Consider the following 19,351-nt stretch of genomic DNA (forward strand, 5'->3'; position numbering starts at 1 on the left):
GTGTGAGGGGAGTAGGAACCGGTAGAAGAGAAGACAGCTTACTGAAATCAATGACAACTTGTTAGTCAGCTGCAAAAGCTTCAGAACAAAAGCTTCTCATCAACTGTAAATTTATCTAAAACTAACGATGGACAGTTTCCAACCCTAAATGTCTCTAAGAGTGAAGTGACCCAGAAGTATCTGTGTGGCAGCCATAATAAGAGCTGCTCTAGATACTGAGGAAAGGTGCTCTAGTGCTTCCTTTATTACCTCCTTTAGGAGAGGACACACTGGACCATCCTTTACCCAAGTAAAAGAGGTCATTCATAGCAATTCCAACCAATCATAAAAACAATAACATAACTGTTAATTCAATGTTAGTTATGAATGTGTTTTTGTATTTCATGCCATAACCTGCAGGTATGATTTGACTTTTGACACCAACCCACAGTTCCTAAATTACTTACATCAAAGTCAGTTTGAACTTGATTAGGTTTCACTGTAGTTCCATTTGTATTTGTTTTTTAAGCACAGTCAGATTCACCGTTCCTTCATACTGTGATACTGATTTGAAAGTGATTCGGAAAAGGAGAAAGGAGGTAAATTTGTCTGCACTATTCAACTGTACCGTAAGTCAGATGAGAGAGAAGCTGATCCTACTGACTTAGAGCTGAATAAAGGCATAAAGATAATAACAGATGAATAAATAGGTAAACAAAAAAAGATGCAATGAAAATATATCAGTAAATTAATGAAAGTAAAATACAATAAAAAGGAAAGTCTTGCGTTTGCTTTTAAAAATCTCAACAGTCTCAGCAGCCACCAGGTCATCAGGTAGACTGCTCCATAAACATGGAGCACAATAACTAAACGATATCTTTGTGACTGGGAGCCTTAAAACAGCAGAGACCTTACAATTGGTGTAATGTGGCCTCCCTCTCTGGTCCTTGAATATACGTGCAGCAGAGTTTTGAAGTTAACGCAGTGGCCAAGATTTCTCAGGAAGAGGATTGATCTGATCGATTAATCCTGTAAGTGTGACTCTGTGTCTCTGCATTAGCTTAAAAAGACACGGTTTGACTCTTGCAATGTGCTTGAAATACTAAAACACAGTAACTTATTGTGGACAGCAGAGACAAAGCTTTAGCTTTTTAGCTGAAAAATAATAAGAAAAAAAATAAAATAATAACAGCTTGAGTAGATGGTATTAAACAACAAGCAGGTCTGAACACATAAGTCCGACGAGAGCAAGTTCCACAATTTAGGACCCACAGTCCTTTGGTCTTTTGAAAAGTTTTCCCTTGTTGCCTGATACAAACTAAAAATCGGTCTTTTACTCATTTCCAAATCTACAAAAATATGTGAATGTAATATTTAATGCTCATCAATCCAAATGTCTACAGCTTCCAAAAGCTGTAGGTCTTTTTCCTTTATTGGTCTCTGACTGTGTCCTTACAAACAGCCCAGTGTTTACCGTCTAAACAATGTCAGAGAGGAGAGCTTATTAAACCATCTGACCTTCAGGAAGCAAAAGAAAAGTTCAGAGGATTCCTGCAGACATGGAATGGAGACATATAGTCCATGTCGCTTCAATTTAAATGAATTTGTAGTCATGAAACAAGCAAAGCCATTTATTTCATGTCAAATTAATGTCAAACATCCGCTGTTGCTAAACCATCATACGATGCAGAATCGAAAACAGCAACAACACGCACAACTTCCTGAAATGGGGACAAGCTGAGATAAAAATAGCTTCGAGCCTGGCACAGATAACTTTTCTTATCTTCAGGCAAAGATTATAAAAAGAAAACGACTCCAAAATTAGTCAAGGTAGCAAACTGTAGGCCAACAATAAATGTGCTTTAACATCAGTGAGTAAATAATCAGCGAGTCTGGAAATTATGTCAGAATCAAACGGCTTCTCTCCACGATGAAATGTAATCGACTGTGATTAGAGCTCGGAGTCACTTAGTAATTGCTCACAACTTTAGATAGCATGATTTTTATCGAGTGCTCACTAACCGAATTGTATAAAGTTGAGCGTACATTGATTAAGAGGCTTGCTACTGTACACTAGCTACATTACTCGAGATAAAAATCTTTGTGTTCATGTACACAGAAAACATGAAGCACGTGTGTCTTGTTGTAAACTGTCTTATCTCACCATCACCACACTGTTAATTCCCAACGATGCATCTCATTCTGTTTAGTTTTGCAAAAGGAAAAAAAATCCAGCCCAACACATTTAGGTGATTTGATGACCAAACTGAACATACAGACAGATGTGAGGATCTGATGGGAGATAAAAAACTGTTCAGCAGAGAACAACATTCTCCAGAGGACTTTAAGTCTTTTGATATATTTAAATGAGTGCTGTTATCTCATTAAAATGATGTTAACGCCATAACTGCATTAACGCGGCAAATCTCCGTTAGCGAGTTAATGCGGCCTCAACATGTTAGCGTGGTTAGCTCGTTAACGCGTTAGGGACGATCCGCGTTAATGCGGTTATGGCATTAAGGTCATTTTAACAAGATTAATGCTGACAGCACTGTTTAAATCCAAATTTTAATGTTATGTTTCCACAGCTTGTCTTTTTCCTGTCTTTCTCCCTTCACCCCAACAACTCTGTATGCTAGTTTAAGTGTACATGACCCACATGATGACTACGAATACTGAATTCTGTATGTCAAGTTTGGATTCAACTCTTGATCATTTAGGACTGACAGAGATTTTGTGAATTTTAGAGTAACGTATATCACACGTGTGTGCTACACGGTGGTTAGCACTGTTGCCTCATGGCAAGAAGGTCCTGAGTTCAATTTCACCATCAGGCCGGTGCGTTTCTGTGTGGAGTTTGCATGTTCTCTCTGGGCAGTCTGGCTTCCTCCCACAGTCCAAAGACATGTAGTAAATGGGGATAGGTTAATCGGTAACTCTAAATTGCAAATAGGTGTGAGTGCGAATGGTTGTCTGTGTCTATATGTTAGCCCTGCAACAGACTGGCGACCTGTCTAGAGTGTACCCTGCCTCTCGCCACCGCTCCAGTCCCCCAGCGACTCTGAAAAAGGATAAGTGGAAGAGAATGGATCGATGGTATAGCTCACAACTGATCTTAATTGTCTTTCTGTGTAAAATCCACTTTACAAATAAAATTGCTCCGCCTCAAGGAAAAGAAGGGATAAACAATAACAGAACAACCAGTGATAAGAGTAGTTTCCTCTCCTCTTTGTGCAATCTAGATGAGCTTTCATAGATAATAAGGTTTACACAGAACAGTCTCCAGTCAAATTAACCATTTTAGTGAATGATTGTAGTTCTTAAGGCTGGTGACTACTGCCCTCTTCAAAAACCATATGGTAAATGATGGATGGAGGAGTCCTAAAGTCCTAATGACGTAAATAAGCAAACAGCTTCTGCAGATTATATCATTAAATCATCCTACACTAAACATGCATCTCATTATGTTTAATGACTTCAAGAACTTTTTACTTTGATTTAATAATTAGATCTGTACGTAATGAGATGTCTCATTAGAAAACCTGAAGCTGACGTTTTGTTCTCATTATTCGGTTTAATAAACAGAGGACACAACGACTGAGTATTGCTTTAAGTTCAGCCTCCAGAAAAGTAGCAAATATCCATTTGAGAAAATCCTGGAATTGACATTATTGAGCTTGGTTAGTATGCACTCAAAATTAGGGCGCATGTGATTCAGGATCTAAATTTTCATGCATCTTTAATTTGTCTTAATTAATTATTCAGCTGTATCAGGAGATGGATACACCAACCCCGTGATGGACGCCACACAGGAACACTTTTAACATCCTTCCCCAATGCTGCCTGACAGCCTAACAGACGCTATTTCTGTCAGTTTTTTGTAAGATCTAAATCCAATAAAAAGACAGACAAGGAGACGAGAAACAGGGAGCTGAAGCTGAAGAGGAAGTAAGGGCCACAACGACTGTGAGAAAAAAAATAAAATAACACACTGCAGAAGCTAAAAGATCAGACAGCAAACAGAAAGCTGCAGTCATGTGGAAGAAGAAAGCACAGGAGGTTTAAGGAGAGGAGGGAAATGGGATGTAGCTGCTTCCTGTTGTCAATCCCAATTTTTTACACACGCTGACATATTCACAACACCTCACTCTCACAGTGACTCACTCACACCTCCGAAAAAACGCCTCAAGGTGATAAATGTGCCTGGGTGTTTACCTGGAAAAGAAGAAATGCCATCTTTTCAGGCTATTCCAGGTGAACGTTAGCCAACGGTGACATAGAATTTTGTCCTTTCATGCACTTTTCAGTGATCTTCATAGTCAATGACACAGCATACATCTTATTTTCACACTTCTATTTTCTATAACTTTGAGTAATAATTTAGACCTTGTAATACCAAAAAAAACAGCTGAGAGTTTAGTGAGAAGATGAAAGTTTCTCTGACATTGGTAAGCTGATGGTTAGCTTACTTAACAAAAAGACTGCAAACAGTGGGAAAACAGTCTGCTAAGCCAAATTTCACAAATAAAAACAATTTACAACATTCATCCAACTGGTCCTATTTTTTTTTTTTTAACTTTCGATGGAAATGTCAAAAGAACTGAGCATCCTTTAAATGCCACAGTCTACCTGAGTGCCGTTGCTGACCATGTTCATCCCTTTATGACCACAGTATCTACTGATATCTACTATCTATCTACTGATAGCTGCTTCCAGCACGATAATGCGCCGTGTCACAAACCGCAAATAATCTCAGACTGGTTTCTTAAACATGATGAGTTCACTGTACTGGACTCCACAGTCACCAGCTTTCGATCTAATTTGGTTTGTGGTGGAACAGGCGATTCACATCATCAATGTGCAGCCGACAAATCTGCAGCAACTGTGAGATGCTAACATGCTAATATGGAACACAACCTCAGAGGAATGTTTCCAGCCCCTTGATGAAGAAATTAAAGCAGCTGTGAAGGTAAACAGGCTCCAACCAAGTATTAGTATTATGAAACCAAATGTTTTAAGACAAGAATCAGGAACTTTTGTTTTGGAGCAACTGGAACACCGCCGCCGATTTTTCCAAGAACCACAGGGTAAGTTGCATCTGCGTCCAATTCATTCAAGAGAAAGGCACACGTCTCCACAGCCAGCATCTCTGAAACTACACACAAACACCCACAAGATAAAAAAATGTATGCATGCGTGCGCATTTGATTTTGCACTTAACTGAAAATTTGAGAGCCATCTGGACACTACCTGCTCGGCACCAAACAGCAGACAGCTGGTGACTGTATGAAGCACTAAGAAGCAACGACTCCAAAAACAAATGTAAACACTTCAGCTTAGCAAAGACACGGATAATAAGACGTGTTCAGCTGAAGGGTTTTGTCTAAATGTTCATTACAGTGACTGGTCAACCTCCTGTCACAGCTGTCATCATCTGTGGCCATTAATTTAAAATGATGCTTTATTAATATTTAAGAGCAGAGATGATTGACTAAAAGGCCTGGATAAAGACGACGAGGCTTTCTCTCCTTTAACAAAGGACAGCTGCTCGCATGTCGTTCTGTTTTGACACCTGGATTTTTTACTCTTGTTTCTGATGGTTTGTTTTCTGGGGTTTTTTTTGGTTTACATTGTGTTATCATGTCATAGTGTCACACATTTGTATGCATTACACAGAAGCACACAGTGAGGTAGGCAGCATGAAGAGCGTGGCGACATGAGAGGAGATGTGAGACGGACGAGGATGAAAGGCTGTGAGAAAGGGGATGATAAAAGAGTTGCAGGCTAAAATGTGCTGCTTTTTCACAGAAAACCTGGTTTCCCAAGAAACCGCTAATCCTGGTCTTTGCTGCCTCCGATCAATCGGGAGAAAATAAATATTTTACTGCGGGTGGACCAGCTCTCTCAAAATCTCAATTCCCATTACAAACCCCAGATGGCTGAGTAACCCTGAGATACAAAAGCAAGGTGACGATCTGCAGCATTTCAGATGCATGAAAGAACGAATTCATTACATGGGAAAGGCCAACAAAAATTCAGGTGTCTTTAGAAACAGAATAGATATGTCCTGAAAAGCATGTTCGCAATGATGAGGTTTTGTATCTCTGCATCCAATCTTTCAGAAAGCGGAAGTGCAAGTTAAACAGAAATGTGGGAGAAGACAACCAATCTAAAATAATGATGATATGAATGAGTAGTAGATGTCTTCAAAATTGCTTAATTAATCAAATACCCTGTGAACCACAAATATAGAAAGTGTGCTAATTTAATTAAGCAGTAGCAGGTTTTCTATTTGGGATTTTAAACAGATGATTAAAATTGGTTCCATGAAGTCATTTTTGATCATTTGCAGATCAAAGAATTAAGAAATGTTTTGCAAGGGAGACAAACATTTTAACATATACAGTACTGTGCAAAAGTCCAGAGTCGTCCACCATTTCTTTATTTAGTTAGAAAAAGGGGAAACAGGTGCAACAATTTTTGAAATGTGCAAACACACATGGAAGTACACTATATAAGGCAAAAACAGTTTGTACAATTCTAACAAGCTTGAAAGTCATTATCTGGTATGACCACCTTAGTGATTCAACACAGCCTGAACTCTCTTAAGCAGATTTCTTCTAATTTATTTAAGTAGTCTTCAGTAATAGTTCTCCAGGCTTCTTGAAGGACATTCAAAGCTATATCTTCTGATCTCTGTCAAAATGATCCCACAGTAAAGTTGAGGTCCAGGCTCTGGGGAGGCCAATCCATGACTGATAGTGTTGCATTGCATGTTTTTCTATCCATGTACAGTGGGGCAAAAAAGTATTTAGTCAGCCACCGATTGTGCAAGTTCCCCCACTTAAAATGATGACAGAGGTCAGTAATTTGCACCAGAGGTACACTTCAACTGTGAGAGACAGAATGTGAAAAAAAAATCCATGAATTCACATGGTAGGATTTGTAAAGAATTTATTCGTAAATCAGGGTGGAAAATAAGTATTTGGTCACCTCAAACAAGGAAAATCCCTGGCTCTCACAGACCTGTAACGTCTTCTGTAAGAAGCTTTTCTGTCCCCCACTCGTTACCTGTATGAATGGCACCTGTTTGACCTCATCATCTGTATAAAAGACACCTGTCCACAGCCTCAACCAGTCAGACTCCAAACTCCGCCATGGCCAAGACCAAAGAGCTTTCGAAGGACACCAGGAAAATAATTGTAGACCTGCACCAGACTGGGAAGAGTGAATCTACAATAGGCAAGCAGCTTGGTGTGAAAAAATCAACTGTGGGAGCAATCATCAGAAAATGGAAGACATACAAGACCACTGATAATCTCCCTCGATCTGGGGCTCCACGCAAGATCTCACCCCGTGGGGTCAAAATGATCATGAGAACGGTGAGCAAAGATCCCAGAACCACACGGGGGGACCTGGTGAATGACCTGCAGAGAGCTGGGACCGAAGTAACAAAGGTCACCATCAGTAACACACTACAACGGCAGGGAATCAAATCCCGCAGTGCCAGACGTGTTCCGCTGCTGAAGCCAGTGCATGTCCAGGCCCGTCTGAAGTTTGCCAGAGAGCACATGGATGATACAGCAGAGGATTGGGAGAATGTCATGTGGTCAGATGAAACCAAAGTAGAACTTTTTGGTATAAACTCAACTCGTCATGTTTGGAGGAAGAAGAATACTGAGTTGCATCCCAAGAACACCATACCTACTGTGAAGCATGGGGGTGGAAACATCATGCTATGGGGCTGTTTTTCTGCCAAGGGGACAGGACGACTGATCCGTGTTAAGGACAGAATGAATGGGGCCAAGTATCGTGAGATTTTGAGCCAAAACCTCCTTCCATCAGTGAGAACTTTGAAGATGAAACGAGGCTGGGTCTTCCAACATGACAATGATCCAAAACACACCGCCCGGGCAACAAAGGAGTGGCTCCGTAAGAAGCATTTGAAAGTCCTGGAGTGGCCTAGCCAGTCTCCAGACCTCAACCCCATAGAAAATCTGTGGCGGGAGTTGAAAGTCCGTGTTGCTCGGCGACAGCCCCAAAACATCACTGCTCTTGAGAAGATCTGCATGGAGGAATGGGCCAAAATACCAGCTACTGTGTGTGCAAACCTGGTAAAGACCTATAGTAAGCGTTTGACCTCTGTTATTGCCAACAAAGGTTATGTTACAAAGTATTGAGTTGTATTTTTGTTATTGACCAAATACTTATTTTCCACCCTGATTTACGAATAAATTCTTTACAAATCCTACCATGTGAATTCATGGATTTTTTTTTCACATTCTGTCTCTCACAGTTGAAGTGTACCTCTGGTGCAAATTACTGACCTCTGTCATCATTTTAAGTGGGGGAACTTGCACAATCGGTGGCTGACTAAATACTTTTTTGCCCCACTGTATGTTTTTACTGTACTGCATAAACACTCATATGTCAAGTTAAATTTGATGTCCATTTAATGAAAACTGTCAAAAACAGTCTAAAGGCATTCTTCAGATCTAAACAGTTCTTCAAAAATGAGTCAAACTTTAAATGCTGTTTAGCTGTGTGGCACCTTGCACTGTGAACCTTGCATTTATATAACAGAGATAAGATGACAATAGGGATGCAACGATAACAATTTTTACAAACCAATACGATACCGATACTTGGATCTGAGTACTTGCCGATACAAAGTACAAAAACCGATACTTCTACCACACACACACACACACACACACACACACATGCAATGAATTGGAAGACAGGTTTTATTTTATTCTCTGCCGATAATAAAAATGCCCACAAAAAAAATTTCAAGTGAAAAATAAGCACTTCTGTTAAATTATGAGTCTCCACATTGTAATTTAACAAAATACCACTGAACTATTAGCACTGTCTCGAGCTTTCAGAATAATAAATAAACACTTCTGTTTGGAATAAAATAAATACAAATTAGGTTTGAGAATAAAATAAACTTTTAAATTATTGCAGAGTGTCCATATTGTAAACAAACAAACAAAATAACCAAAGTATTTGGCATTGACGAACTCCTCATCTGCCCGTGGATCATCAGTCCACTGTGCCGTTAAACCAAGGACTGACATCGCGCACACACTGCTTGTCTTTACCTCTTCAGAAAGTTTTGGCACCATTATCTCCCTGATGTATGGGCGGTTGGGAATTTCATATCGCGGCTCGAGTATGCTGAGAAGACAGTGCAATCCTATGTTTTCCACGGCCGGCATTGGCTGGTCATCCAGAGCAGGATGGATTTTCTCTTGACATTTTTCATCGCTTTTCCAAAACCTGAGTTAAAGTTGGCTGTTCTGGTCCACACTGCTGACATTTTGTTTAGCCTAGCTACAGCAGCCTCCAGTTTCTCTTTTTTATCTGGAGCCGCCAGTCTCACTCGCCTAACCCTGTGCCTGTTTAGCGCGAGATGTCCCCCTAGTGGCCAATCTAAAAAACTACAGCAGAAATGACAAGTTACCCTCTGATTAATGAAATAAGTTAGTATCGGTTCATGGTATCGGTTAACTTTTACGAGTATGAGTACACACACATTTTACAGTATCGGCCCGAAACCCGATACCAGTATCGGTATCGGTGCATCCCTAGATGACAACAAAATAATAATCACCCATCGATCCATTTCTTCCCCTGGTTCACGCAGGCAACAGCCTAAGCAGAGAAGGCCGGACCTCCCTCTCTCCAACCAACTCCTACAGCTCAACAGGGGGAAACACCAAGGCGTTCCCAGGCCAGCCGAGAGATGCAATCTCCCCAGGATGTCCTCAGTCACAACACCTCACCCAAGAGGCTACCACCTCAGCTGGATCCTTTCAATATGGAGGAGTAGAGGCTCCACTCATCTACAGGAGGAAGCTAATTTCTGCCGCTTGTATCGAGAATCTCATACTTTCGCCTTCAAAAAAAAAAACCTAACAAAAAGAACCACAATACTTGAAAGGATCAGGCTTTTTCTACAGCGATGTCAGGGCTGCTGTTCCCTCTGGTGGCAGATGGCTGAATAAAATGTGGGACACAACAATTTCCAGCACTAGCCATCAATTAAAATGTAAATTAAATTAAACAACTAGTACATCTGGTACTGACAACTGTGCTTTACAGATGGCTGTTTTAAATATGGATTTATCACTCCATAAGACCTGTTGCCACTGATTTTCAGTTCAGATCGTGTTTAATTTGGCATACCGCAGCTTTTTCAGCCCCATCAGAGGCATTTCTATGATGGGGCTGCTTTTAAAATTACCACATTGTACTGTACAACATAAACTGTGAGAATATGTGACTAAAAGCAACTACAGACATTTAAAGTCATCGTGGTGAACACATGGGGCTGAAGTCATGTGATTGTGTTCATGCATATCCTAAAACTTGGAGAACTTGCAAATCTTTTGGAGATTGCATTAAAAAACATTTAAAGAGATGTGTAAATCTAAATGTAATCCACTTTCCTTTCCCAATACCCGAAAAGCAGATGGAAAATCTCACTTTTGTTGCCTCACTTCAAGAAAATCCAGGGTTCAAAACCACCACGTGTGGCCTTTTTGTGTGGCGCTAGAATGTTATCCCTGTGCCTATGTGTTGTTTCTCTGGCTTCCTCTAAGACCAAAGACACAAAGTTAGTGGGGTTGATTTAATGAGTGACTCTAAAGTGTCGATGGGTTTGACTGTGTTGTCTGTTTCTGTGTGTTAGCTCTGCGACAGACTGGGAATCTGTCCAGGGTGTACCTCTACGGCAGCAGGGATAAGCTTCATACCCCCAAGATGGATGGATGGATGACTTAAGTTTTTATTTGGAGCCCTAAGTAAACTTCTTGTTTATGGTCTCAGTCACTTGTTCCAAGCCTTCAAAATTGCAATTCACAAACCAGCAGGTGAAGCCAGAGCGGCTACATCAATGTCTTTCCGAAACATTTTGACTTTTTTGCAAGGACATCTGTTTTTGACATAACAACCTGAAAACATCCGAGACAACATTGTCTCAATATAAGGTTTTCTGATGAAAAACAGCCCCCGACACACACTGACAAATATCTACCCTTGATGGATTCTTCAAGTACCTTACACTTGACCACACCATTCATCTTATTGCACAATTGTTAGTCCAACCTTTCGTGTCAGTCTCAACATAATGAGAGCAGAGATGTGTCTACTGAAAGACCGGTTGCATCATCCTTCCTGTTTCCCTTCTCCTGCCCTCATGAAATAATTTCACCCAAACTCAAGGACACTCATGTCAGTCTCCTACATCTAATGGCAGACATGAAAAGCCCTCTGCCCATAAATCCTGCCCTAACTGAAATCGAATGCACTAGTCTTGATTATTTATCATGCGGAACGATTTCTTCTTAGAAGCCACTTCATCTTCATCTCACTACAGGAAACCTGAAGCCGTGTCTACATACACATGCACTGATTTGTTCTAAGGTTGGATTACCACAACTCTTTTGTGCATTACAGCCCTGATAAATCCAACTGCAGACATTCAGTTCAATTAAATGGGCTTTGTAAGTACGTACCAGTGCAGAACTTCATGTTATTGTTCTTGTTAATGAACAAATTCCCTGAAATTAAAAAAAGAAAAGATCTCTACAGCACAGTATGTGCATGCATTTTTTATAACATAAAAGTGGAAACAGCACCAGCGTGTTTTCTGTCATTCAAACGATTTGCCTGTTTAAATGATACCCATTCCTCCAGAGTTTGATCAAATATTTCTCGACTGTCTTCAGACACACGTCGCACCGATACTTCAACAATTCAAAAATGTGTTTGTTTATAAAAATCAAAACTACCTTTGACTTTGTTTTTTCATCTTCACAGCAGATGCCCAACTTCTTTATTATTATTCAAATATTGCATCCTCCTAGATATTGTGCGTGTCCTGTTCCCTTTCTGATTCTTTGTCATTAGGGAGCCTTTGGAAGTCTTGCCATGTTTCTTTCTCCGAGACACTGCTACTAATGAGATGAGTTCTCTTTCTGCCCTGACAGCTTCACTTTGCAGTCGAGATTTCCTGCTCAGTGAAATAGGCTTGTTTTCTGAAGGAGACATGGTGACAGCACATAGCAGGACTCTTCTGTATTTTGTGCTTCCTTCAGAGCCTCTGGGTTTTGAATTCTGCACAGACCAATGTTACTTTATCAAAGCTGGTTGTAGGAATAAATCAAGCCTGCAGGGTTAAGGCCTACTGCAGCAGGCGCGCATGTGTGCTGAATATGATATGAAAACCTGGCAGCTCTCAGAGCTCTCTTTTGCTTTTCTGTGCAGAGGGTGGACGGAATATTTTGAACACCTACACAGACATTAAAAATGCATCACTGCCTCCCCCCGCTGTTTGTACAGTATGTAAGATGAGTATGATTATGGATGAATGATACATTGGGTCGGTACAAACCAGTTAAGAAGTGACGAAACACAGATAATCTATCTACAACACACCCTAATAACATAAACACTACTGTCCAGGCACAAAACTACCATAATAGTAGTACTTTTCTGACACATTCTCAACACTATAGTGTTTCAGATTAATGGATGAATGGTCTATCCTACATGGGATTATATGAGGTCAAGAGAAGATTTACTTCTGCCTTAACCTCCTAGGACCTGGCGTCCACATATGTGGACATCACATTTTGGGTTATTTAGACCAAAATACTCAATTTTGCTCTACAAGGGCCTGGTATCCACTTACGAGGACATTATACTGCCACTGTTCTATCGAAATTTTAAATGAATATCCTCATATGTGGCTCTCATTTTTCTTAGAAACAAAAAAATCAGGTCATTCTTTGTTTTTACATTCATCTGGCCCCAATATGGCCACATATCACAGAGAATTTAAAAATGCATGCCGTGGAAGAGTTCGAGTGTTAGGAGGTTAATTACGACTTAAAATGCAAAAACAAAACATACTTCATTTCTTGTTCTGATTCCTTCACATAACATGACAAAGCCAGTCCTGTTTCCTTCTTCTGCCTCTACATCTTCAAAATCCTTTGTTCAGTATATCCACTATCCCTCATCTGCACCTGTCCAAACCATCTCAGCCTTGATTCTGTAACTTTGTCTCCAAACTGTTTAACCTGAGCTGTTCCTAACATTTCTGGACAGTTTTTAACACATTTGGATAAAAATCTGTGCAGTCTATGGCTGATTCAAGTCTAGGACCCATGGACATCAGCAAATCAAGCTTAAATATGAAGTTCAATAAGTAAGATCTGGATTCACTCGTCTGCCTGCATTCTTGGGTGTTTCAGCTGTTGGTCTGTTCTTTACATCACTTTTATTTTCCCACGGTGTCAAATTCAATTCAGTCATCATCACTCTGGTCCAGTCTTTTTGTTGACTGCTTTCTGTGAACCAATGACAAAAAAAGTGTCTAGACACTGGGGTGGGGGTATTATTTACCACAGGACATTGCTGAGGTCCTGTCCTACTTCCTGTCTTCATTGGAGTCGACTCTGCTAAATAATCCTGCTAAGCTTATTAGTCAAACTCTGCATTTCAATAAATCATGTTTACTTTCTCCAAATGATCACTCCTCATTGTAATGCTGCTTTTTCTCCTTTGAGATGCTCTGAAAGGCTTTCGCTGCAGCTGCCTACAGCTACTGTTTGTGTGATGCACTGTGGAGGTGTACACATGCATAATTACAAAACCTGTGGCACTGTCCAAGCACTTACGGACTTAGCTGGATATATGAGAGACAACAAGGAAAAGCACTTCAGGTTCACTTTTAACCTAAGTTGAGCACTGGACTGTAATATTGCACAGGTCTAATTAATACTGCATTCAGCCCCTTAAGCTCTCGGCAAAATGCTGCGACTGAAGCATACAGTGTTCAAGAGGCAGGCCATCACATACTTGGCTGTGCATGATCACCATGTATTACAGTCCATTATTAAATATTACAGAAACGTTTGCTCCAAATACCTCTTTAAAACCCATCTACTGTAATCATAACAAGATCATTATCATAGCAATGAAATAAACCCACATCATTAAGCAATCACAGATAGTTGGAAATACTCCAATGATATTTCTGAGACAGACACAAAATGGAGCAGTTTTCTCATTTGAGTGATTCTGTAACAGCTGAAATGATGGAGATAACCGTCCCATCATTTTTCATTTCTCCTCGGGCTCCAGTTTCTGCTGATTACAGCTGCTCTCGTTTATTCCAGCTGCTATTAAACCACTTAACAGGCACGCTTCATTCAGCTCTGACCGCTACAGGCTAGCATGCGGCGGGGTTTTTTTTCCGCTCACATTGTTTGTGAATGAATTATTCCGCATGCTGAGTAACAAAGTCTAAGCTGAAAGGAACAACTGCACATGAGGCGTTCTGCACACCTTTTTTTCTAATTACAGGGATATTAAGTGCAGGAGGAATTATCAAGGTCGTATTTTTATGCACGGCACTGCTAGAAGCAAAAGAAGGCTCGTAGGAGTTTCTTCTGGTCGCTTAGCAACCTTCGGTTAGGTGACTCGCATTTTTCAGCATTTGACACAGCTGATGTAAAAGCACGATCTCACACATCTCCTTAAAAGGCTTTCACAGAGCCTTTAAAGTCGCTGGATTCTTTTAGAATTAAACTAAATATAATCTAATAGGCTGTTAGGGAGACATACATGAGCCAATAAGTCGCTTTGATTCTGTTGACTACGGCTTTCACGTCCACCCTGCTGAACATTCACAGACTGTGATGCTCTTTTTCCACCTCAGATCTGCTCTGTATTTTAGACTCTGAATGAGCTTACTGTTTCGCTGCCAGCTTCTCCTCTGAAAGGCAGAAAGGCACAAGAATTGTGTGTGAGTGTGAGAAAGAGGGAGAGGCTAAGCTGCTGACATAAGTAGGAGGTATTCACACAGCCCAGGCAAGGATTTTAATCCCACAGCATGACCTTCCCTGTCTGATGTTGCCAGGTTTGAGATACGTGACCACAGCTACTGTAAGCTTTACAATAGACGAGCAGAAGTGAGTAAAAGAACAGGACATCTTGTTTGGTTTTTTTTGTACATTAAACCAGATGAACGCTCAAGATCAGCCACATCTGAAAAAAAAAGCCGTTTGGGTAATAAGACTAACTAGTCAAAAACCTACAATGTTTGCATTTACCACTAGAGCACTGCAAAACGAAAGCCAAACAAGGCGATTTTAACAGGTGTGAGGTTTCGGTGTGGTGGATATCTTCAGCGGACAAATTGAGTATGCTGAAGGCATTATCTTGGACACAGGGAAACTGTCAGTATTGACATTTTAAAGATCAAAGATTTCTTTGAAATTATTTTTAAAAGAATTCAACAGATTAATGAATAATGAGTAGTTGAAATGAATAAATGTAGCTGAAAGCAGCAATGAGGGAGGGCAAACAGTTCATGAGGTGGACAGGTTTGAAAATCTGAGATCTATCCGGTGACTTTTGCAAGGTTGAATTTTAGTGACCACTGAAAAAAATGTTCTGCCTGTATTTAAAAAAGAAAACTTTTTCATTAAAGCCAACATTTTTTTTTTCAATAGAGCTTATGGTTCTGCTTTAGTTCCATTAGTGGTACTTCAGTGTTCAAAGTAAAGCAGTCAGTAAAATTGTATTTTTATTTTCACTGCTTAAAGTGAAGAGGTTGTTTTCGTAGTTACTAGTGCCACAAACTGATCTAAATCAAGTGGACAGAAACTACAGTTTTTAAAAAACACTGTAGATCAAAGAATCCGAGAAATATTTCAACTACATGTTCTTATGTACTTACTCTGTTTGCAGAGCCTTTTTCCCTTTCTAATGCTATAATGCATCCAATCCTCCTTTGTTAACATTTGCAAATATTAAAAAGGAAACTAGATGGCATGCATCCTATAAAAGATTTTAGTTTGACAGCTTCTAGTGTGTCAAACTAAAAACAGCACAAATTTTTGGAGCGCACAATAATTCATCCTGGGACTCATTTCAATAAAAGCTCTAAAAATCTGAAAATTAAGCTTTGAGCCATGCTGCGGAAGAGCTCCAAATCATCCTCATCTATCTTCATAAAGCTGTGATTGGCATCCAAGAACTTAGTCTATTTACAGCAGCCGTACTTTAACTAGTTCAAGAAACAGCATGGCAGCTTTATTGAGGGACTGGCAGGATGCTATAATCTCTACTGCCAATCCAGCTGCTCCCATCTAGCCCTCCATTCAACATGAGCAGCTGACCAGCCCTGGAGGACACTGGTAAATCGCGACAACAGTGGGACAGATGCAGAACACATCTGGTGGGGGGGTATGATGGCAAATTACACTATCAACACAGAGGGAGAGGTGAAGGAAAGGAGGGAAGAGGATGATAAAGCGCTGCCGTGTGCAGTCCAATGACACTTTCCAAATCAGCACTAATCAGAGCGCCTCAGACCATTTCAGAAATTAAACTAATACTCTGACACTGATGAGGGGTTAAACTAAACACCAGATCTTCATCCAAAATGCAACACACAAAACAAGGAGACTTCGTATTAAAGCAACCTTTCCTTATGCGTTTAGCTGGAGGGAAGACAGCTGCAGCACAGTACTGCAGAAATTGCTGACAGGTAGTAAAATGCAATCATGGAATCACAGGAAAATGTTTTTCCAAGGACTGCTTGGTAGGTACTTCAACAAACCCTCTTTTTGTTCCTCATGCAGAGCTTCAAGGAACAGATGAGGCACGTGCCCACATAGACCAGGGGTCTGCAACCTTTCACATCCAAAGAGCCATTTGGACCCGGTTTCCACGCAAAAGAAAACACTGGGAGCCGCAAATACTTTTTGACATCTAAAATGAAGATAACACTGTATATATTGTTTTTTACCTTTATACTTTAAATATAACAAAAGGAAAGACACACAGCTGAACGAAAATGATCCATGTAGCAAACAAAAACTGTTGTGAGCCACCACCCTTATATCGCCTTTGGGCTTTTGGAGCCTTGACCTGACTTTTAAAAAAATAATTGGAAAAAAAGCACTATGCTGCTAAAAAAAAAAAGAAAAATAGATATTTGCAAAATTCTGCTTAATTATGTATTTTACCTGGTTAATGTGTGTGGCGTGGCCTGGTCTGCAGCGCCGCTGCAGGGGAGGCGACGCACCTGCAATCACGCCTCGCCGCCTTTATGTCTGTGCCATCTGTGCTGTTTTTGGTATGTGTCGGCTGTATGCGTACAGCAACCATGTGTGAAAACTGGTCAATAAAGAGATGCTGAAAAGCATGTTCATGGAAACATCGTCGGGTCTGCCGTGATATGTTTACAATGGGACTTCTGGTCCCGAACCTCTGCGCACAGCGTCTGCAAATCAGGGCTGTACAAAGTGACTTTCATCTTTACGCAGGACTGTAAGCTGTCATCTGTGAGGCGTGAGCGGTGTTTGTTTTTAACATAGTTCATGGTGGAGAATAGCTGATCCGAAGATCCATAATTGGCCTACCTGGGATTGAAAGTCTTGATAAATGCACAGCGTTTCAGCGGGTATACCAGCTTCCGCGAATTTGACTCTTATTTTGAGCGATGAAAAAAATAATAGAATATAAATTTATTTTTATATTTATAGAACTACAAGGTAAAAAAGAACTAACATAAATAAAATACACGTCAGCTAAATACTTCTAATTTATTTTCCCAAACCACGTGGAGCCGCACTATAAGGACTAAAGAGCCGCATGCGGCTCCGGAGCCGCAGGTTGCCGACCCCTGCCCCAGGTAGTGCTCAGGCACCTGTGCTTTTAACTTCTTACTTGATAAGTCCCCTTTTTGCAGGTTACTTTTTTTCTATCATCTATTTCACAATTTCGTATGACATTAACTTCAAATTAGAAGCATATGAAGGCCAACAATTAAATTTTTATAATTCTGCTAGATCACATAAGCCACATATCCTCTTTTGATTTTTGCTGTCAGCCATATGCCTGCATGCCATCAGAGCGCCCTGAGGAACAGCATGATGTCTCTGACCTGCCATTACCCTGCGAAAGCAAGATTATGATAGCATTTGGCCAGCAAATATTCAGATGTCAGAAACACCTGCTCGGAATATCCATCTACAGTCATTCATATCAACTTGCATGGAAGTGACGTTAATCTTACAGATTTGTCATCGTATTTATTGGTTATAGGTGCAGTCAAAAGAGGTCAAAGTTTGTGTGCGAGTCCGTGGGACATCAGTACCAGCATGGTGTGTGTGTGTGTGTGTGTGGCAAAAGTGCTTCTACACAGTGTACCAGGGGCATGGAGAAAAATTGTCGTACCATAGGCACGAGGAGTGTGTGTGTGTGTCAGACCTGCTACAGAGGGAAAAAGTAGCTTGTATAATTACTTCTCAAATACTTTGCACATTTAGTTAGCTCCAAGAGTCTTTGCCTTAAATATTATTTTAATACATATCTAATCCTTAATTATGATGTGTAATATTTATTTAATATGTAGCACAACAGCAAGAAAGGACGGGTTAAGAAAACAGAAATAAAGATAACTACAGCAGGGCAGCAGCTCTCTTCTGTCCTGGATCAGATCATCTAGCAGTGAAGTCGATGAGGGAGATCAATAAATAAGTATGTAAGCAGGTAAAAGCTGTGCTATTGTGTGCAGATTTGTTTTAATATACAAATTCTTATGTGACCTGTTTTTGGCTTTAGCACTTCCACACCCTTTAAAATGTTTTTTTTCCAAATTTTTGGATGGACTGCTGTTTTTCCTTAGCAGGATGTTTAAGTGCACTTAATTACACTTTTGTATACACCAACCCATTCAGATGTGTTATAAAACTGGAATGTGTTAAACAGCAGAGAACCAGTATATTTCACTTACTGCTGTTTGTGGTTCAGCTCTGCCTCCTTGTTCACCAGGTCCTGCTTGAGATTGGCGAGCATCTCCACGGAGACGTCCACCTGCCGAGAAAGCTCCGAGGCCTTGTCCTCCAGGTCTTGTTTCTCCTGGCTCAGCCGTTCACTCTCCTGCTTGGCCCGCTCCAACTCTGAGCTCTTCCTCTCCAGCTCCGCCTGAAGACGGCCTACACGGGCCGCTATTTTCTGCTCCACCTACAGTTGAGGAGAAAATTTTACCCCCCTGTGTAAAATTTAAAGTGTTTTTTTTTCCCAAGAATTTCTAAGCATACTAGTTTTCTTTAGAAAATCAGATCAGAGAACAAAATCATGAAAAAGCATGCCAAAAACAAAAGACGTCCGTTTAGACTGGAGAAAAAGACTTGTTGCAAGAGATGGATATACAAAGTTATCGCAGTGTACCAAAATGTCAATAATTGGAGAGAGAATTATCATCAAGAGTTACACAGTACAGAACAAGCATCGCAGAAGTAGAAAGTGAAAGAGTTTGAAGACTGGTTAAAACAAAATA

The 19,351-nt window shown here is 40.4% G+C and overlaps 1 protein-coding gene across 5 annotated transcripts in view; it reads right to left on the minus strand.

Moving 5' to 3' along the window:
* fbxo41 (F-box protein 41) overlaps positions 1–19,351 on the minus strand; it is a 71,068-nt gene that overhangs the window by 32,428 nt on the left and 19,289 nt on the right. For all 5 annotated transcript variants that reach the window (XM_085161835.1, XM_085161830.1, XM_085161834.1 and 2 more), the window contains exon 3: positions 18,806–19,035. In XM_085161835.1, coding sequence (XP_085017961.1) covers positions 18,806–19,035 — 230 coding nt within the window. The remainder of the gene's footprint in view (positions 1–18,805; positions 19,036–19,351) is intronic.

The sequence above is a fragment of the Neolamprologus multifasciatus genome, chromosome 6 (genome assembly GCF_963576455.1).
Source record: "Neolamprologus multifasciatus chromosome 6, fNeoMul1.2, whole genome shotgun sequence".
In the NCBI taxonomy this organism is placed as follows: Eukaryota; Metazoa; Chordata; class Actinopteri; order Cichliformes; family Cichlidae; genus Neolamprologus; species Neolamprologus multifasciatus.